Genomic DNA, 21,894 nt, shown 5'->3' with positions numbered 1-21,894 from the left:
TAGGGCATTTTATGTAGGAACGCAGGTCCTTTGTGGCAGTAACAATATTGAGGAGAAGCAGACAAAACACTGGGGGGGAAAAAACTAAGAGCAAATGTTAAATGTTGTACTCTGGTTTCCTTCGAGTAGATTAAGTCAAGCTTTCCCAAGAAATGCTCTCTTTTATTTAGTGTTGTGCGTCAGTGATTCCATTGGCTGTTCTTCGAGTCGTGACACTATCTTTATCTTTTATCTTAGGGTTTACGATTTTTAAAACTTAAGTAAAGTTAATACCCTTAATTTGGGATGTTAATGTTTTCACTGTAGTTTTTTGACCTTTTAAGAATAATTAAACAATGTAGTTGATTTATTTTTTATACTTTTATTTGGTTGCTATGACTGAATAAAATATTTTGCTCTTGGAATTGATGGGAAGTCAAGGTACCTAACATGCTTGCCTCAGTACATTTTTGAAACAGCCAAAAACAAAGTTGGTTTTGTGTAAGAGACCTTTATTAAAGAATGGGTCCTTTCTTACCCAGGTCACAGAGCAGTCTACGTAGGGGTCCACGTTCCACTCGGAAGGGGGAGCAAACGGCGACACCGCCACAGAGAACGCAGACATCACCGGAAGAAGAAGGACAGAGACTGTGAGGAAGGAAAGGAAGATGGAAGAGAATCCCCCAGTTATGGTTTGACTCTGTTTTAATTCATGACACCAGATCAACAGTGCATTTTTCAAGGCTATACTACTGTTTAATCTACTAAAGATTCACTCTACTAAATGTATAGTGCAAAATACTCTAGCTCCACCAAAATGATTTATTCATGGACCCTTCAGGTCAAAAACTAGTAAATCAACCATTTGATCACCTTCATATTCTGTATATCTAGTGCACAGTAAATGAATTTACACAATATAATAATAATATAATAAGAAATAATTGTTCCTAAAATAAGTGCATTAAATTTTTACTTTCCTTTTCTATGTTGATCAGCATTTTTAGGAACTTTTAATTAGTAATACATGACTCTTGTTTTACCTAAGGCACCTACTGAGGAAAGTGGCTGTGCCGCAGAGCTGCAAGATTTAAAAACCAACAAATAAAAGTTTAACTCTATGAAGAGATGCTTAATAAAAACCCAAGTTACTACCACAGTATTTTATCACATCGGCTGATGTTTACTGTTTGAACACTGTAATTTTAAGTAAAATTTAGCTTTATACTGATAGAGATTTAATGCAGATTTATTGTCACTGTCTTTCAAATTGTTTTGGTAGCACACAAATTTTATGACTTTCAGTTACTGACTAGCGGTTTGTGGTATTCTGAAAGTTCTGTTTTATAGCCTTATTTTTAAGTCTGAAGTCTTTATGGGCATCATTTGGAACAAATCTTTCCTTTCTTGAGTTACAACAAATCTTTAATTTGTTTTATGAAATACACACTAATGGTTCTCTCTTCTCTTAGTATCACTAGTGGTACAAGTACCACTAGTGATACTTAGACTGATTTTAGTGGTGCGTAGAAGAAATATTGATACTTGTTTGGTCAATACAAATAAACTGGCTGCTTATGCTGTGTTCTGTTTACCTCTAAAGTTAGAACCTTTTTCTGGGAATGACATCAAACAAGCAATACAAGCTGAGAACCATGTATTTTCCTGTTTTTTGGAAAATGGTACCCTATGAAGGAATTTATAAGTACTAAGAAAATATGTTGCCTCTGATGCTGATTAGTTCCAGGTTATTGGTTTAAAGTGAACTGTGGATATCAGCTGATGTTTTTCTGTTAGAGCACACATAAAAACTAAAAACCTCTGTTAAAGAAAGCCTTTTTTTAAGGCGGTTTTTTTCTTTTCCCACCCTCGTTTCCTGTTTGCCGTCTGGGGTCGGAGGCTGGTAGAGGGAGCGGGCCTTCTGGTCGGGATCTGGGCTGGGGTTGAGGTTCGGGTCTTTGGGGCTGTCTTGTGCTGCTCTGCTGACAGTCGTGTGAGGGGGGTTGTGTCCTCTTCTTGGATGTGGGGTCACTGGCGTCTGGATCGGCTGAGTGGCGATGGTAGAGCTCAGCTGGATAATGTTTCTATCTGGGCTATTGTTTCAGTGGCAGTGATGTTGTGTGCCTGTGTGGTTGCAGGGGTGGGGTGGGGGACACCGGCCTCGAGTGCTTGCCGCTGGCCGGGGACCTCTAGCCGGGTGAGTTTGTCCCGTCTTGGAGTGGGGTTGGAGGCTCCATTGTGAGCTCGGTGCTCGACGGTGTCTGCCCTTTTGTGCCTGTGGGCGGGGGCTGGGACAGCATTGCGTGGCACCTTTGCCTTGCTGTCGCGGTGTGGTGGGGGTGGGACGTGGTGGGGTGCTTGGAGCGGGCCTGTGTGTGGAGCTTGCGCTGTGTGGGTGTTGCTTCGTCGGCCTTTTGGGGATGAAGTTCTCCTGTGGGAGTGTGCCCATGTGCTGTGGGGGGCTGATTCATGGCGTTTGGGTTCGGGGGCATGTGGTCAATATTTGTGTCCTGGTTGGGGGTGGGGCCCAGTGGGGAGATTCATGTTGGGTTCTTTGGGATTGGAGGGCTCATGGGGTTGGAATCGGAACTCATTGAGGGTTTGGACTATTTTATTCTGTGGCGGCTCTGGTTGTCGGGCTTGTTTGGACCATGTAGACCCCTCTTTTGTACATGGCCCCCTCCCCGGATGAGGATGGGTGTGGTTGGGGACTGGGGTCTGGGTGGGTGGTCGGGGTCCGGGCCGGGGTCGCTCAGGTTCAGGCATGAGCCCGGGCTACCCCAAACCAGGTTCGGGTGCTGGGGTGGTCTGCCTGTCTCCACCCCCGGAGGGAAGGGGACCACCTCCTGGGTCCAGGGGCCGGTTGTCCCTATGGGGTATCGGCACCTGGACCTGGGAGTATAAAGTATGTATGGGGAGTGTGAGTGAGTGTACGACCTCCATTGTTGTTTGTCTTTACGTTGGGTGCGTGGGTGTGAGTGTTTTTATGAGTACGCATGAGGGTGGGAATGTGTGATTGTGTGTGCCTGTTTTTCTTCTGCACTGTGGCTGCTGGGTGGTTCCCCTGGGATTCTCCCCTGCTCCTCTCTGAGGGGGTTGCAGTAGTCCCGGCGGTGGTTCTCCTGGGGTTCCTGTGCTCTGGGGGACCTTTGGATGACTGTTTACTCCCTGCTAAAGCTATCAGGCGTTGTTGCGGCATAAACTGTGTTGTGTCCTCTCCAGCGTTGGGTTGTTCCTTCTTTTTAAATTAAACATTGTTTCATAATCCCAAGGGAATGTGTTTCCATTATTAGAGTGAGGAGAAATTAGTCATCTTCAGCTGTTTACTTCCACAGAATTCACCACCTTTTCCTGCATAGATATTTTTTAGCTCATTCCCTCCTTTTTCTGTTTCCAATAAGCGGCCAAAAATTCATTTAACATACCTCCTGTTAAAAAGGTATTTTTATCAATAAAACACCCTGCATCCTTTGTACAAAGAAGTCGATCAGGCCCTGTGAATCAAGATGCGAAATAATCCATATATGGTACTTTTTTCCTGTTCTTAGGCAAGAGGTGGCTAAGAAGGGTTTTTTGTTGTCAGTTTCTTTTAAGAATTGCTTTAAAAAACAGTGGAAAAGCCCATTATGATTTATGTTTTATGCTTTCAATATTTATAGGTTTTATGAATCTAAACTTTGATTATATTTGGCCTTGAAAAATAATATGAAGCATGAAAAGGAAAATTACTAGTTGATAAGAATGTAGCCTGCACAACCAGCTGAAAAAGTTCAAAAATTGCTGTTCTATTTGAAAACCTTGTATTTACCTAGGTTGTTTGAGAACCATTAGTGTATATTTGATAAAACAAATTTGAACCAGTTGTTTTATATTGACTACATTTTTTACCTTTTATTTTTAGTAATGATATTATTTCTAGTGTTAACGAATATAACATTTGCCATTTGTAATGTCTGTGTCCAGACACACCTTCACAGAGAGTTCAGTTCATCTTAGGAACTGAGGACGATGACCTCGAGCACATCCCACATGACCTCTTCACTGAGCTGGATGAGCTGTCCTTTAGACATGGTGGCGCAACTGAGTGGAGAGAGACCGCCAGGTGAGAATAACAATGAAAGCATAAACACAATAAATAAAGACCTTCTATATTTGCATACAAATCTGCTGGCTTTGTTGGGATTTATTTTTATATTAATGCCATTCAGTGACATTTTTGGCTTGGAGCTGTACTATCTACTAGAAATCAAAATTAGAATTTATATTATTATTAATTAAGTATTAATAGACTACAGGTCCTTCTCAAAATATTAGCATATTGTGATAGAGTTCATTATTTTCCATAATGTCATGATGAAAATTTAACATTCATATATTTTAGATTCATTGCACACTAACTGAAATATTTCAGGTCTTTTATTGTCTTAATACAGATGATTTTGGCATACAGCTCATGAAAACCCAAAATTCCTATCTCACAAAATTAGCATATCATTAAAAGGGTCTCTAAACGAGCTATGAACCTAATCATCTGAATCAACGAGTTAACTCTAAACACCTGCAAAAGATTCCTGAGGCCTTTAAAACTCCCAGCCTGGTTCATCACTCAAAACCCCAATCATGGGTAAGACTGCCGACCTGACTGCTGTCCAGAAGGCCACTATTGACACCCTCAAGCAAGAGGGTAAGACACAGAAAGAAATTTCTGAACGAATAGGCTGTTCCCAGAGTGCTGTATCAAGGCACCTCAGTGGGAAGTCTGTGGGAAGGAAAAAGTGTGGCAGAAAACGCTGCACAACGAGAAGAGGTGACCGGACCCTGAGGAAGATTGTGGAGAAGGGCCGATTCCAGACCTTGGGGGACCTGCGGAAGCAGTGGACTGAGTCTGGAGTAGAAACATCCAGAGCCACCGTGCACAGGCGTGTGCAGGAAATGGGCTACAGGTGCCGCATTCCCCAGACCTGGGCTACAGAGAAGCAGCACTGGACTGTTGCTCAGTGGTCCAAAGTACCTTTTTTGGATGAAAGCAAATTCTGCATGTCATTCGGAAATCAAGGTGCCAGAGTCTGGAGGAAGACTGGGGAGAAGGAAATGCCAAAATGCCAGAAGTCCAGTATCAAGTACCCACAGTCAGTGATGGTCTGGGGTGCCGTGTCAGCTGCTGGTGTTGGTCCACTGTGTTTTATCAAGGGCAGGGTCAATGCAGCTAGCTATCAGGAGATTGTGGAGCACTTCATGCTTCCATCTGCTGAAAAGCTTTATGGAGATGAAGATTTAATTTTTCAGCACGACCTGGCACCTGCTCACAGTGCCAAAACCACTGGTAAATGGTTTACTGACCATGGTATCACTGTGCTCAATTGGCCTGCCAACTCTCCTGACCTGAACCCCATAGAGAATCTGTGGGATATTGTGAAGAGAACGTTGAGAGACTCAAGACCCAACACTCTGGATGAGCTAAAGGCCGCTATCGAAGCATCCTGGGCCTCCATAAGACCTCAGCAGTGCCACAGGCTGATTGCCTCCATGCCACGCCGCATTGAAGCAGTCATTTCTGCAAAAGGATTCCCGACCAAGTATTGAGTGCATAACTGTACATGATTATTTGAAGGTTGACGTTTTTTGTATTAAAAACACTTTTCTTTTATTGGTGGGATGAAATATGCTAATTTTGTGAGATAGGAATTTTGGGTTTTCATGAGCTGTATGCCAAAATCATCCGTATTAAGACAATAAAAGACCTGAAATATTTCAGTTAGTGTGCAATGAATCTAAAATATATGAATGTTAAATTTTCATCATGACATTATGGAAAATAATTAACTTTATCACAATATGCTAATATTTTGAGAAGGACCTGTATATTCTTTTAACAAAACTACTTTGAACTTTACTTTTTGCTTAGTTCCCTTCCCTAGGCTGTTTTTAATCATTGTAACCTGATTTCAGGGAATAATCAATGCAAAGCTCAGGCTTAGCTTCATGTCTTAAAACTTTCACAGGTTGGTTTTTCCAAGCCCTTGAGAGTAGGTAATGGAATTAGAGACTTCACTTGTCTGGCATCTCAGATTGTTTTCTAACACAGAAACGTGTTCAGTTAGAGACAGATTTGGAGAATGAGTCATCTGTTAGGCTGTGCTCTTTGTCAAATGGAATTTGTCAAAGCAGAAAAATTTAGTTGGCCTTCTGACAAGAACACTGCGATTTTTAAATGTGATGGTTTAAATTAATAAGGATGTTTCAAATGCTGCTCCTGTTTGCTCCTTTACGTAAAACATTCTTCCTGTGTGCATCAGATGGTTGAAATTTGAAGAGGATGTGGAAGACGGTGGAGAGAGGTGGAGTAAGCCCTACGTTGCCACATTATCACTACACAGCTTATTTGAACTACGCAGCTGCATACTGAATGGCACAGTCATGCTGGATATGAGGGCCAACAGCATTGAGGACATTGCAGGTAAATTGCATACAACTCACTGAAATCCTTCTCTTTTAGGATAGGCAGCATGATGACCAAATTATTCTGTGTAATTTGAAATATGAAGAGTAAATGCAAACAGTTATAAATTACATGTACTCACCATGGGCATAAATTTTATATTTAGGATGTGTACTGTTTATGTGAGTTAACTGAGGACCTTGTTGCCTTGCAGCAACAAGGTCCTCAGTTCGACTCCCAGCCGGGGGGGTCTTTCTGCATAGAGTTTGCATGTTAAGTTTAAGATGGAGGAATTAGTTCTTCTTTAATATTTCCTCATCTTGTATTGTAAAATGCAACAGTATCTCCTTACTCCTACTTGAGAGTTGGTAAGAACGTGTCCAATCTTTGCTCTCATTCTTAAACCCTGAATCAAATCATAACTATGACACCTAATCCATGCACCGACCAGGGTAAACACCGAACATGATCTAGAAGGGGTTTCATACGGAGGGGCCTCTGAGTAGTGTTGGTTCTTTGAGTGGTCCTGAGAGTCTGAAGCTGTATATTATTGCAAGGTACACGTTTTTTTGCATTGGAAAAAGTCTCACCAGACTCCTCCAAACATACTTTGTGTGATTGCAATCTAACCGTCATCCTTTCTGTTATCTTTTCTTGAAAAGACATTTGGCTTGTCCATTTTCTTGGCTCAAATTCCCAGTGTTGGTTTCAAATCAGAGTAATGGGCAATGACATAGTAATGTAAAACTTGCTTCTCAGCTGACACTAATACTGGTCTGCCAGCAGTGTCCAGTTCATGGGAAACTTGAACTTAGGTGGTTCAACGGTTTCCTGAACATTCTTAATAATACTCTTTATCTGAGGGTTACAGATTGGATTGGATGGTTAAAACTTAGAATTGTGAGTTTCCGGAATATAATGATTCCAAAACACACAAAAACAGTTTTTGACATGGACAAATCTAGTTTCTTAAGTGGCTGTTCCAAAGCCCCGGACCTTAGGCCTATTGAAGAATTGTGGACTATGCTTAATCACTGCGTCTGTATATCTCAGTGAACTTTCTACAATGGGTCTTAGTAACTTTTTTTAAATATATATTTTCAAAGGTGACAATAAATGCAGGTTTTAGCCATGTTTTAGTTTTTTCATGGAAAAATTGCATTAAATGTTCACAACAGAATGACATTAAAAGTACCAGTTAAATTTTTTCATCTATTTGTCTTTTCATTAGGTTGGAAACTATTTGCTTTGTTTTATATAATTTTCCACAAATATAAACTTCCCATAAAAGAAGATTCATCCTATTTAAAAAAAAAAAGGTTTATATTTTTCTTCATTTTAAAACCTAGAAAGAGTCATAAATTGGTGGTTCTTTAATAATGACAACACATACAGTACATTTTTCTCATAAATTATAAGTTGTCTTTTTTCGAAAGGTCATGCAACATTTGCAGCTCTAAATTAGTTATACCCCGCTGGAATGAGTGCAAAAATGGCTCTTTGGTTAAGGTTGCAGAGCCCTGGTCTATCCAGTCAGAATTATGCCAGAAGCTTGTATGTATGTATTTGAGCTTGTATTTATAATTTTGACCTTGTGTAGGTTATAGAAAATATAAAATAATAAAAATGTTGTGAACCTAGTTCTTGTTTTTAAAATTCAATGAAGTTGTTTGCTGTGTGCTCATTCCAACATGCAAAAGCAACAGTTAAACTTAAACCTTAAAAGCTACAAATTAACATAACATTAAAGCTCTGAATGGAAAGTTTTTTTTTTTACCAGAATCGTCCTGTTTACATTGTGTAATCTTGAATGTGTATCTTTCTATAACTGTCTTTGTGTGTTCCAGACATGGTCATAGACAACATGGTGGCATCTGGCCAGCTGAAGCAGGATTTGCGTGACAAGGTCCGGGAAGCAATGCTCAAGAAGCACCACCATCAGAATGAGAGGAAGCTCAGCAATCGCATCCCTCTGGTGCGCTCCATTGCTGACATAGGCAAGAAACATTCTGACCCGCTCTTGCTTGAAAGAAACGGTGAGATCCTACAACGCACTCACATTTCTTGCTCTTCCATTCGTTTAACCCTGGGGAACTGTGCTTAAAAGTCCACTGTTCAAATTCCTCACTGCCAGCATAGGAGGTGGATGGTAAAAGTGAGTAAAATTTAGAGATAAACGTCAGTCCCCTGATTGGAAGAGAAATGTGGGTGCCAAAATATGTACTAACCTGTATGGCTGGCCTGGCTTTGTGGTTTAAATTAATACTTGCTATTTCTCCTGAAGTTGTCATTCCAGTGATAATGTTCAATGCACGTCCCCAAATTCAATTGTGGTGTACATTTGTAATATGTTAGTTGGGAAGCTTGAGGTTTGAATATTGAATGAGATGTCACATTCTTCACTTGTGGTTTTCACTTGACTTGCATCATTACACTGGAAATTTGAAAATCTAGAATGATGTATGTCCCATTAAAGGCTGGTAATGGCATTGGTTGCAGTGTGGAAGGTGTATGACGAAATGAACCTACAGTACAATGTTTAGCATTAATGAATTGCCTGTGTGTGGGAGAGCACTTGTTTGCTTACTATGCATGGACATCCTGTTAACCTATCCTATCCTGCATGCAAGCCTCTTTAAACTCAGGAGTTTTGACGTTATTTTGTGAGAACTTGATTGGTTGACTAAAGTGGAGATGCACCGATCACTTATGATGGGTTTTAGCCGATTACAATTTCTTTTTAAGGATTATAACACAGGACGTTATTACATAAGAAGCATTAAAAATTGTTTTTTCTAGCTTCCTGCTGTGAATGGTCATCAGTTATTTATCAAAATAGCACCTTGTGTGGGACAGAACCGTTAAAACTAAGTTAATGTGTTAAACATCCCATCTTATATTAGAAATTTGCATAGCTAGCACAACCAAATGAATAGTTTCCATTTGTATTCTCTAGTGTAAAGGTCAAAAGGCTAAAACAGCAATTTTGCTGTAATACATTTAACCTTCTTGTTATTTCCTAAAATTCTCACTATCTCTTGCTGCCTGAATGAACCAGAGAAGTATCTTGATATGTCCTAAAGGATAACGTTTTCTTTTAAAGGGGACATTTCATGCTTTAAATGTTTCCTTTTCCCCACTAAATTACGAAGTTGTCATCTACATAAAGTGGAACTGCAATGATTTCTGAACTCCTTGTTATTGTAGCTCCTCTTATACGCCTGTTCTAAGGTGCGCCTGAGCGCAACTCATTTTGGTGCCGTCTCTAAATGCTGTTGAGGCGCTTCACACCCGGCCCCCCTCTAGATTAAGGAGCACTGCACTTTAACCCATTTGGCCATTTTTGTAGTTTGATAACAATTATCTAGCGGTGCAGAAACAAAACAAAAACAGCAAAAACAATACAAAACTTTTTATGTAATTATATTCAAAACATGCAGCACGGTTCTGTCCTCCAGGAGCTAAAAGCAGCACACAGCGCTAACATCAGCAGTAGGCACAATGCTACTGCTATCAACACAATGGTCAGGATGTCATATCAACACAATAAATTTATGTCTAAAATAAAGTTTGTTGTCATTTCATCGTTATTTTCAGCTGCTTTGCTGCGTACTCCGTTTCCATAGACAGAAGGAACCCCTTAGTCAGATGACGTCTTTCAGCAAATCCTTCTTGATACTGGAGGAGGTTGCTGTAGGAACTAATCCTTGAAGTAGGAGAATTAGGAATTTCCCCACTGATGTGGGAACATTTCCATGAAATATAACATTTAATCAGGCATTTCGAAGAAGTTCTTTTACTGCGGGGACGACGTAATGAATTGTGTGGGTTAAAAAACCCAACAACCAAACCGAACTTATCCTCTTTCAGCGTAGGGATACTGGAGCCTAGATGACAAAATCACATCAAGAAATAAATATGACGGATACGCGACATTGATTAGCCGGAAGTCCATGACCGTATTTAGCTGTTCCGCAGCAAATACTTTGACGTAATAGTTGGAAAATGTAACCAATAAATTCAACTTTTCTGCACTTCTACAAACTCCAAGTACACAACAAAACATATTTAAGGACTAAAAAACGGAATTTTGCATGATATGTCCCCTTTAAATAGGTCCTTAAATCTCCTCGCTGAAAGTGAAAATAGCTCACCTTTAGATGAAACTATCTACGGCTGAACTCCAGTATCATGTCAGGTCTCGGTGCACTTCTGCGTGACATCATGTGTTAAACACTAAATACGGTATATTGATTGCAGAGTTGCACTGGACCACTCCACCCCAGTTTGTGTTCCCCCTAAATCTTCTTCACTCAGTAACAATGTTCAAACGGAGAGTTGTAGTTAATCTTTTGACCTGGTAGCGAAGTATGGTGTGTTTACTTGTCAGAAAAATAAGAGATTTTAATTTTGGGCCGTTGAGCCTGTTACTGGTCTGGGCCGATCAATTGGACAAATGTGAGCTTCCAATCACCAGCTGGTTTCTTGGTGCATTTGTGGTCTACGGTTTATTGTAATGCTTTTCCTTGCAGATCTTCTGACATCCCTATGATTCATTCTTAGAACTTGCTCGACACAGCTATGCTTTTAACTCATGTTTATGCAGGCACAACACTTTCCAGCTGCACCTTTTGCAATGCTCTTGCTTCGCATCCTTTCTCACATTGTTTCCTTGGAGTACCATCTGTGTAATGTACATTGTTATCCTCTCTGTTTCATCCCTTATTCTTTTATCCTCCCCTTACCCTCCTATATTTCCTTTTCCTCTCCTTTTTTGCCATTGTCTCCTCTGTTAGGAGAGGGCCTATCCTCTTCACGCCTCTCTCTCCACAAGCCAGGGTCAGCCTCCTCCGTCTCCAACCTGTCCCAGAGACACGAGTCAAGAGTCTCCGTTCTACTCAACAGCCTCCTGCCCTCCTCCTCCTCCAACACTGGGCTGTCTCCTGGCCCCTCTCCCCTCAACACCCCTCAAAACACTCCTTCATCTTTTCGCCGCTCCCATCTAAGCCCATCACAAACCCGTTGCACGGGCCCTGGCCCTCAGGGCATCCCGGAGGTGGTTGTATCTCCTCCCGAGGATGACGAGCCGGCTAATTCTGCAGAGGAGGACGCAGTATCTCCACAACTCACCCAGCGAACGTACTCGGCATCCCAGAACCATGAGCTGCTGCCCTTAGAAGGCAAATATCTGTGTAGCCTGCAAGTGTGAGTCACAGCTTGAACAGAGAACACTAGCACTAGCATGAAGGCCCTGTTTACTTGTTTTTTATCTACCAACCCTGCAACCATTTCATCAACAATCCACTGCAAGGCTGTGTTCTAAGACACTGGATATAATTCAAAACGTTTTTTACACTTCTCTTATTTTTGCACTATTAATCCCTCCTATGTCTGTTTCAATGAGCTGTTTATTTATATACTCTGGCTTAAATCCTTTCTAAATCTGCTTTGCTTTACCCATTAAAACACCTCTCTATGCATTTTGTGAAACCTTTCTCATCATGTAATTGGCCTTCCTTTCCTTCACTCTCTCTGTATTGCTACATGGCTGTTTCGCTCCCTTTTTCCCCAACGCTGCATTCTTTCCTGTGCTTTTATTTTCACTTTCAGTCAATTTCAATGTATAATACTCAAGTGTTCCAAAACTGTCCAATAGCTAGCTTACACGAAATACATTGAATAAAAGTAAGGTTTCCAGATTATCTCTAATCATCTACAGAAATTCAGGAATGATGTTTCCTTTTGTCCTTAAAGGTTTACTTATTCAAAAGGCTGACAAGCATGAGAAATATGAGACCTGCATTAGGCTCCAGCTGCTTATATAGCAGACAGATTTCCTCTTTTCACATATCTGAGTGAAAGAGTGACGCCACCACTGTTCCCTTTTAGTAATTCACACAAACCAAAGTGAGGAGACAAATTTCCCCATCTTTGGGTATTTAGAGAAAACAAGCAGGCGTTCGTTATAGAATCAGCAAAACACAACCACTGGGTGCTTTACACGACAACTGCCAAACCAGATGTATGCATGATATTTAGCTCTTTGGTGAAAGCTGAAAAGGTGATGGGTGAAATAACTTCCACCCAAACAACTCTCTCCCTTTCCAAAAAAAACAAATTAAAATGATGCTTTAAATTTTGTTAAACATTGGAAGGAAGCTGGCTTGTAATAAATCTACCCTATGTTACTTAGATGAGATGTGCATGTATGCATGCATAAAAAAAACATGTGCAATTAGAAATAGATACAAACAAATAAACCAGGTTGCTCTTGTGCACCTGATTGTTGAATCATGTTAGTTTTAATATAGAGATGAGGAGCCAGAACCGTACTTGGTGTTCATGTGTTCAAATACTAATGAAGGTATTGGCTGTGTGTTAGCCATATGCAAAGAAAGAAAAAGAAAATATTTTTAGGAAATTAATGCATAAAAATACTATCTTAATGTTAAAAAAAACGTTTAAGCTTTAGCTTTATTTAATCAGATGCTAACTCGTAGTGTCCATTAAGGTCTGACTGTTTGATATTCTTTTTACAACCCTTGTTTAAAATCCATGAAGACTGGCTAGATAAGTTTAACTTCTAGTTTTGTTTACCGATAAACTATAAAATATTTTACTGCTTTTTCCCATAGTTTTAGCACACAGTCATATATTACTGAGTCAAAGTTTTGTTAGAAATTCTGACGCAGAACATCCTTATTTCTTACCTGTGGATGATAGCTCCATTTTCAGTTCACGCTAATTTAATGTCCATGCTCTTTGGTTTTCTCTCCTTTGCATCATCTGGAACCCATTCAAATTCCTCCTCATCAGTTCTTCAGAATAAACATTCTTTTACCTGAGTAAAATGTTGTGGGAGCAAATTGTGCCAGCAGTATGGCCAAAAATATCCTGTGACTACTAGGATTGGTTTGTTGGTACTGTACCACACATTCACACCTACGGTGGTGTTTTGTTCTTCCCAAACCGGGCCATGTGAGTTTATTATTAGACTATGTGTGCGTGTGTATATATTTGTCTGGGAATGGCTCCATTTCAAGGCATGGGTCATTAATAAGCACGTTGGAAAATGAAAAGGTTGGGGTGATCTTATTATAGCTAACCAGCTTTTGTAACTGTACCCCCTTCTAGGAACTACATCACAAGAAGAGGCAGGGATCTTCACATTCATGATATAGAAATAACCTCTGTGGAGAATTTCAGGCCTTTCAAATTTCCTCATAACTGTTAGAAATATGGCCCGTGACAACTTAAAGTTGATTGATAGATTGATTAGTCACACCATTTAAACTCCTTATGGTTGAAGTGATGAACCTGAAATTCAATATTTCTGCCAACTGATGGGAAACATTAGGAAGGAGGTAAATTGTCAGTTATTGAAGTCAAAGGGACAAGCTATAATGACTCATCGCATTATTGTATCTCAAAAATAACATTTCTTAAAGTGGTATGTATGCTGCAGTAACTCTGGTTCTCCTGAAGCTGTTGGACCACAAACTGCTAAAGATCAGAATATAAAGTGCATCACATGTGGACAGTCTTAAAGCATACATGATGGTGAGATTATTTAAGGTGAGGGACTAAATTAGCAGTGGTGGTGTTATGAACTATCATAAACTGTATTTACTATGCTAACATTAGTTTTGGTGTTTATGTGGTTGTTACCTAAGCACATGCCACTGTAAACTACCATGCAATTATACAGTGTATGTACATAAGTCTTACCATGAGTAACTAGAATATTTATGTGATGCCAAAGAACCTACATAGATGTATTTCAATAGGACTGCACAATATATTAAAAACGTATTATCACTGCAATATCATATCATAGGACTGATGCAATATTTGCTTGTATCCTTTGCCTGCCAAAACTATTAGGTGTATTAGATAGACTATTAAAGCAGTAGATCCTCACTCCCGACACAGATGAGCCCAAGATACTGAGGGTCACAGAGATATTTTGAAGCATTATAACAACAAGTAGGTACCCTCCACATTTCAAAACCTTACAACCACAAATCCATATGTGTTTAATCGAGATTTTGTTAGACAGACCAACATGAAGTTGGTGAAAAGGAAAACACAGAGGGGTTTCAAACTTTTTTACAAATAAAAATCGGAAAAGTAAGAGTTGCATTTGTATTCAGCCCCTCTGTTCAGTTTTGTTCTCATTCAAAGCACTTTCTTCCACCTGTTTGCTGTGTCCCCTGTGTGATTTGTAGCAAACTTAAAATGGGACTTCTTTGGGTTTCCATTCTACGGTGCTTTCCTTGTTGCCATTCCTTCATAAAGCCCAGATTTGTGGAGTTATTGACTAATGTTGTAAAAACCCTGTGGACAGTGCTCTGTGAGATGTTCTTGATCTTTGTCATGCTTTTGGTACACTAATGTTCTCTAACAAACCTCTGAGGGCTTCACAAACAGCTGGATTTATACTGAGATTAAATTACACACAGGTAAACAATTTAATAAGTAGGTGACTTCTAAAGCTGGTTGGCTGGATTATATTGAGGCTGTGTCATCCTAAAGGGGGCTGAATACATGTAGCAAACATGTTGTAAGATACCTTTCAGTTTTTTGTTGTATATAAAAAACAAACTATTAAAAACTCGTATCCTTTTTTGTCCAATTATGCTCTACTTTGTGTTGGTTTATCAGATAAATGGCCCCAAAATACACTGAATTAAGTTTGTGGTTGTAACTTGGCTAAATTTTGAAAACTTTAAGGGGTCTGTTTAATAATTGAAGTTACTGTATGACTTTGTAATGTCTCCTGAAAATAGAACTAAAATGGAAGTAAAATTACAATGATACATTGGGAACATTGTCATTTTCGGATGACTTTTTTTGTGAAAATCCAGCATTACCTCTGCTACCAATCTGATAAAGGTCCAAAAATTGGTATAATTTCAGGTTTTCATGTTACTCTTGTATATGAGTGAGCCAGCACAGTGAGGCTGGTATGGGGGAGCATTCCATGGCTTAGTGCTCCTGAATGTAGTTCTTTTGGCCGACACTGCCTATCATAATCCACCCTATATTCCTAAAGGCTTTGTCGGGTTTGTGAGCAATCATGCTTCTGTTTAGCAGTCCAGGTTACCCAGCACCCACTGGGGTTACTCCAGGGTACAGATCACTGACGAAACTATATGCTGGCAGGAATGGGGAATTCAAATTTTGATCCGTGAGTCTCTGGAAATATGAAAATGAGGAAAAAAGAAAGAATCCGGTAAAAGAAAGGAATTCAGAGGATAGGCTTGTGGTATCCTCTGATTCAGTACATTACTCCCTCATTTCATCTCCCTCTCTCATATCATCTTGAGTGCTAGCGTTTCCTGGATCTGGTATGACTCTAATCAAAGAACAAATGTTGAAGTGTTTATGCACAGAAATATACAGGTCCTTCTCAAAATATTAGCATATTGTGATAAAGTTCATTATTTTCCATAATGTCATGATGAAAATTTAACATTCATATATTTTAGATTCATTGCACACTAACTGAAATATTTCAGGTCTTTTATTGTCTTAATACGGATGATTTTGGTATACAGCTCATGAAAACCCAAAATTCCTATCTCACAAAATTAGCATATTTCATCCCACCAATAAAAGAAAAGTGTTTTTAATACAAAAAACGTCAACCTTCAAATAATCATGTACAGTTATGCACTCAATACTTGGTCGGGAATCCTTTGGCAGAAATGACTGCTTCAATGCGGCGTGGCATGGAGGCAATCAGCCTGTGGCACTGCTGAGGTCTTATGGAGGCCCAGGATGCTTCGATAGCGGCCTTTAGCTCATCCAGAGTGTTGGGTCTTGAGTCTCTCAACGTTCTCTTCACAATATCCCACAGATTCTCTATGGGGTTCAGGTCAGGAGAGTTGGCAGGCCAATTGAGCACAGTGATACCATGGTCAGTAAACCATTTACCAGTGGTTTTGGCACTGTGAGCAGGTGCCAGGTCGTGCTGAAAAATGAAATCTTCATCTCCATAAAGCTTTTCAGCAGATGGAAGCATGAAGTGCTCCAAAATCTCCTGATAGCTAGCTGCATTGACCCTGCCCTTGATAAAACACAGTGGACCAACACCAGCAGCTGACACGGCACCCCACACCATCACTGACTGTGGGTACTTGACACTGGACTTCTGACATTTTGGCATTTCCTTCTCCCCAGTCTTCCTCCAGACTCTGGCACCTTGATTTCCGAATGACATGCAGAATTTGCTTTCATCCGAAAAAAGTACTTTGGACCACTGAGCAACAGTCCAGTGCTGCTTCTCTGTAGCCCAGGTCAGGCGCTTCTGCCGCTGTTTCTGGTCCAAAAGTGGCTTGACCTGGGGAATGCGGCACCTGTAGCCCATTTCCTGCACACACCTGTGCACGGTGGCTCTGGATGTTTCTACTCCAGACTCAGTCCACTGCTTCCGCAGGTCCCCCAAGGTCTGGAATCGGCCCTTCTCCACAATCTTCCTCAGGGTCCGGTCACCTCTTCTCGTTGTGCAGCGTTTTCTGCCACACTTTTTCCTTCCCACAGACTTCCCACTGAGGTGCCTTGATACAGCACTCTGGGAACAGCCTATTTGTTCAGAAATGTCTTTCTGTGTCTTACCCTCTTGCTTGAGGGTGTCAATAGTGGCCTTCTGGACAGCAGTCAGGTCGGCAGTCTTACCCATGATTGGGGTTTTAAGTGATGAACCAGGCTGGGAGTTTTAAAGGCCTCAGGAATCTTTTGCAGGTGTTTAGAGTTAACTCGTTGATTCAGATGATTAGGTTCATAGCTCGTTTAGAGACCCTTTTAATTATATGCTAATTTTGTGAGATAGGAATTTTGGGTTTTCATGAGCTGTATGCCAAAATCATCCGTATTAAGACAATAAAAGACCTGAAATATTTCAGTTAGTGTGCAATGAATCTAAAATATATGAATGTTAAATTTCCATCATGACATTATGGAAAATAATGAACTTTATCACAATATGCTAATATTTTGAGAATGACCTGTATAGGCCTTGAATTCTCAGGAGAATCAAATGCATCTACTTACCTGTACAAAACTCAAAGCGAAAAGCTGACATTAATTCATGCTAAGTAGGACTAACTCTAGTGTGAGAACAATGAGCAGGTTTTATAGTTTTTCCCATGGATGACTTTCACAGCATTTCAGGACTAAATTTGTAGAAAGTATCATAAATCTAGCATCTAGCTGTTTTTAATTTGTAACATGTAGAACCCGAGACAATAACCAACCTCAGGTTCCACAGAGGGTTTTCCTGTTTAGATGTAAATTTTACCATTCAATAAATATTTGATAATAAGTAAAAAAAACATTTGAGCCTTGTCTCTTGGTTAAGAGAGACACTTGATTGTTATTGATGTATTTGATCTTGGCTTAAGCAAAATAGATGAATCATATATTTGGGGCTGAGTAACTTATAATATTAAAGTAGAGAATGCCTTGGAAATTGCTCTCCAATTGTTAAGCTCATGCTACAGTTTACAATTTAACGTTCCCTGCAGCCCCATAATCTCTCATGGAAACCTTAAAGAAAAAATGCAACCTTCTATTTGTTTGCAATTATTGAGAGGCAAAAAAATACACCTTTTTTAAAATCACCGGTGCCACACTTACAGTACAATGTTATTTTACATAAATGTAACGGAAACATTTTTGTAACTTTGTAGAATTAGACTTTTCAGAAACTTTCAATAAGCAATTCATGATGTGTGTATTCCTTAGGGTATAAATATGATATGCCACAAAGGTCCATTTCTTTCGGCCACATGGAAAGCTGGAAAAGCCTTAATGTTTATCTTCACACACAGTGGGAACAATACTAAGTAATGCTGAATAATGTCATGTTGTTAGAAAACTGCAGCGAATAGTGGCATTTTGGGGTCACCATATTTCCATAAAGACCATTAGACACTATCCACATGCCTAGTAGTTGTTTGTAACTTACCTCCGAAAAAAGATTACCCAACATCATAAACAGGAAATTGTGACGTTTTTTTTAAACTCTACTGAGACTTTAACTGGAACAAAAGAATTTAGTTAGATGACATTAAGAGTGAGAAATTCAGACACAAAGTCTCCACTGATTAATATGTGACAAAGCTTCTCATGTGCACTATTAAGTACAGTGGTGGATCTATAAGGCTGTGAACTATTGAAATATATGGAATCTGGGTAGTCTCTGCCACATAACTGTAAATGGGTCGTGACTGAAAACTTCAGCATGATTCAAAACATATGGCGAAATCAATACAGAAATGGTTCACCAGAGACTAAAGTCCCAGACCTAAATGCTTTTCAAGTCCGTGGGGTGAGTTTAAGAGAATAGAGTATGACAGTGGTCCCAGGATTCTGGACAATCTAGAGAGATCATGCAAAGATCCCATATCTGTATCAGCCAACCATGGGAAATGTTACAGGAGTAGACTAACATCTGTTCTGTTGGCAAAAGAAGATTGTAGAAAGCATTACCAGCAGGGTGCTAAAAAGTGTGGCACTGATGATTTAGTAAAAAAAACTCCTATTTCTTAACATGGGATTTCTTTCCTTACTGAGATTTGATTTTCTTATAAATTCTTCTGCAATCTTTACATAGGGGTGAGATGGTGTAGGTGTAGAGACTGCTTTGTTTACCAACTGTTTGCTTTAAAAAACTTAATGTGTTTTATTTATTAAAAATAAACATTTCCATAGAACAACGAATGTCATTTTAGCTGACTTCTAATAATGACCCCACAAATTACATTTGTAATTAAACCACAAAATCTGCTGTACTCCAGTAATTTCCTCCTATGTCCCACACTTACAGTTTCCATCATTGCTTTCCTGTCCCTTTTAGGACCAATGGTGTCGCCGCACTCTCTCCCAAACAATCTGGATGGAAACAAGGCGATGGAGAGGAGGCCGTCTAAAGTAGGGGTCAGTAGAGAAAGCAGCAGTGTGGACTTCAGCAAGGTAACCTAACTACAGTACTGAGCACAGACAAGGTCCCATCATGGTGAAAGGCACCCGGCTAAGTTCACCCATCTTTTCTTCAGTTTTTTGATTTTCCCAGACATTTCAGAGTCTTATGTTCAAAGCAACCCCTACACAGGTAAACATCCCATAACCACTCACCCATAAAACAAATCTGTAGTCATTGCTCCTCATCCAATGGACAAAGAATCAGTCATAGCAGTCTTAGGTTATATAAGTCTTTCTCTTTGAAAATCTACCTCTGTTGCATGGCTTCCATTCAGCCTACCATTTTGTAGTGTATCATCCATTAAATAAAATGGCAGGCTGCCATAAGTCGCTGTTATACAACCAGGCTTTACGCCTGCCAAAAACTAAGGTGCAGTGTGTACATGAGTCATAGGAAGAGGACTGAAGGCATATTCATTTCCACAAAAGGATTGTTGCCATGCTTAGATCTGTATTTAACAGCACACATAAATTATAGATATTTGAAGAGTATGAAATTGATCACATAACTGTACCATCTTTGCTCAGTACTATTTAGGTCTACATGTTGCCATTTGCACACATTGTGTGTGTCTCGTTCTCTGTTTTGTCGTGATTTGTTTTTGCATGGCTTTATTTCAGCATGCGTTGATCTCCTCCTCTGCTCTCCATTTCTACTGTTTTATTAGTTTTGATTTGTATTTCTGACTTTACACTTTATGGGTTTCAGGTAGACATGAATTTCATGAAGAAGATCCCTCCTGGTGCTGAGGCCTCAAATGTGCTAGTTGGAGAAGTGGACTTTTTAGAGAAGCCCATAATTGCATTCATACGGTTATCACCGGCAGTCCTTATCACAGGGCTCACTGAGGTGCCAGTTCCCACAAGGTATCTGCCTTTTACTTCTACAATTAGACATTTAATTAAAAAAAAGCTCTTCTGACAGCTTCTTGCACTCTAAGAAGTCAGGATGATTTGAGAATTTCATTGTAAAGGCTTTATTGCATAACATAGGGAACAAACGTGGTTCAAATTGTTGATCTTTGTCCGGCACTCTGGATCCTGTGTTTATATGTTATAGCAAAACAAACTATGTTTTAGTGCAGTGTAGAGCCACACAAGTAGTCACATGATGCTACAGCGCTCTCCACATTTATTGTAACCCTCGGTAAAGATGTGACAAAAGCTTTAAAATCAGTTAGTGTTTTATGAAATTAGCATATTCTCTCACTGAAAAACAAATCCAACATTTGATCAATTTAGTTAAGAAGTAATTATTTTATTCAGGAAAATTAATAGTGACCAAATTCTGGTAACCCTAACAATTCCTATAAAAAAAAAATGTAACTGAAGCTCTTTGCAAATAATACCTTATTTTTTAAATTGTATTAATAGTCAATGAGCCCGTTTCCCAGGTTAATAATATCACTAAACACAGAAACCAAGTTTTCCAAAAAGACAAGAAAACGTGCCATTCAAGGGCAAAAGATAAGTGTTGATTTTCATATGTCAGGCAAAGGAGACAAGAAAATGACTTATACATGAAATTTGCCCAAATTTGCCATCAGAGCAGCAGTTAAATATGTTAAAGCAAGTAAAACTGTGCCAAACAAGGCTGTACAAGGATCCAAGTTTCTGTTGACACATTCACAAAAAGTTCCCTTTTAGAAAATGGCAGTGAATTTTTAGGTGTGTGATTAGGTCACTGTAATAAACTTAAACTGAAATATAAATAAAGACTCCTTACCAGGGGTGCTAATTATTGTGAACTCCCTGTTCAAACGCTATGTAGAACACAACTCTCATTTGTAGTGACCTTTGACTAAACATCTGAGTAAAGGTTTTTCCAACACAACATTGATCATGATCATTCTGACACATTGTGTCAAAACTCTAAAAAAAGAATGGTTTGAGCCATTCGTTTGATTTAGTAAAAACAAATTTAAACCATGTGGGCCGACGAAAGTTTAAAGTGAACAAGAACATGAAATCAAAACAGTTTTACTGAAAGACTGTCCTCTCAGGAAGTTGATATCTGTGTGTTTATTAATGTGTCTCCTTTGCAAAGGTTTCTTTTTCTCCTTTTGGGTCCACATGGGAAAGGACCACAATACCATGAAATTGGCAGATCAATGGCAACACTAATGACAGATGAAGTGAGAAATTATTTTATTACTTAAGCCTTAATCACGTTAAATTTGCTTTTTAGTGCACAATTCTTTATACATTTTAATTATTACTTCAGAGCTGCAAGTCCTATTTTCATTTTTATGTAGATTTTCCATGATGTGGCTTATAAAGCCAAGGACCGAACAGATCTGCTGTCTGGAATAGATGAGTTTCTTGATCAGGTGACTGTCCTGCCCCCTGGTGAATGGGACCCCACCATCCGAATTGACCCCCCGAAAAATGTCCCATCTCAGGTTAGCAGATTTCTCTGTCAAAGCTTTTCTGTTTGTCCAAAGTGTACTTTGTAAATAATGAATTTAAAGACAAATTGCTGTGTAGAA

At 39.5% G+C, this 21,894-nt stretch overlaps 1 protein-coding gene across 10 annotated transcripts in view; it reads left to right on the top strand.

The window, feature by feature from the left end:
* LOC124879938 (sodium bicarbonate cotransporter 3-like) overlaps nt 1–21,894 on the top strand; it is a 65,049-nt gene that overhangs the window by 19,690 nt on the left and 23,465 nt on the right. For 5 of the 10 annotated variants that reach the window (XM_047384788.1, XM_047384783.1, XM_047384784.1 and 2 more), the window contains exons 3-11: nt 522–671; nt 3,943–4,081; nt 6,276–6,436; nt 8,266–8,454; nt 11,215–11,598; nt 19,281–19,396; nt 20,115–20,272; nt 21,453–21,540; nt 21,661–21,807. In XM_047384788.1, coding sequence (XP_047240744.1) covers nt 522–671; nt 3,943–4,081; nt 6,276–6,436; nt 8,266–8,454; nt 11,215–11,598; nt 19,281–19,396; nt 20,115–20,272; nt 21,453–21,540; nt 21,661–21,807 — 1,532 coding nt within the window. The remainder of the gene's footprint in view (nt 1–521; nt 672–3,942; nt 4,082–6,275; nt 6,437–8,265; nt 8,455–11,214; nt 11,599–19,280; nt 19,397–20,114; nt 20,273–21,452; nt 21,541–21,660; nt 21,808–21,894) is intronic. The other 5 variants (XM_047384785.1, XM_047384793.1, XM_047384786.1 and 2 more) reach the window with 4 other exon arrangements.

This window comes from Girardinichthys multiradiatus, chromosome 13 (assembly GCF_021462225.1).
Source record: "Girardinichthys multiradiatus isolate DD_20200921_A chromosome 13, DD_fGirMul_XY1, whole genome shotgun sequence".
NCBI lineage: Eukaryota > Metazoa > Chordata > Actinopteri > Cyprinodontiformes > Goodeidae > Girardinichthys > Girardinichthys multiradiatus.
Note: the sequence above shows the minus strand (reverse complement) of the source record. Positions and strands in the feature narration are given on the sequence as shown.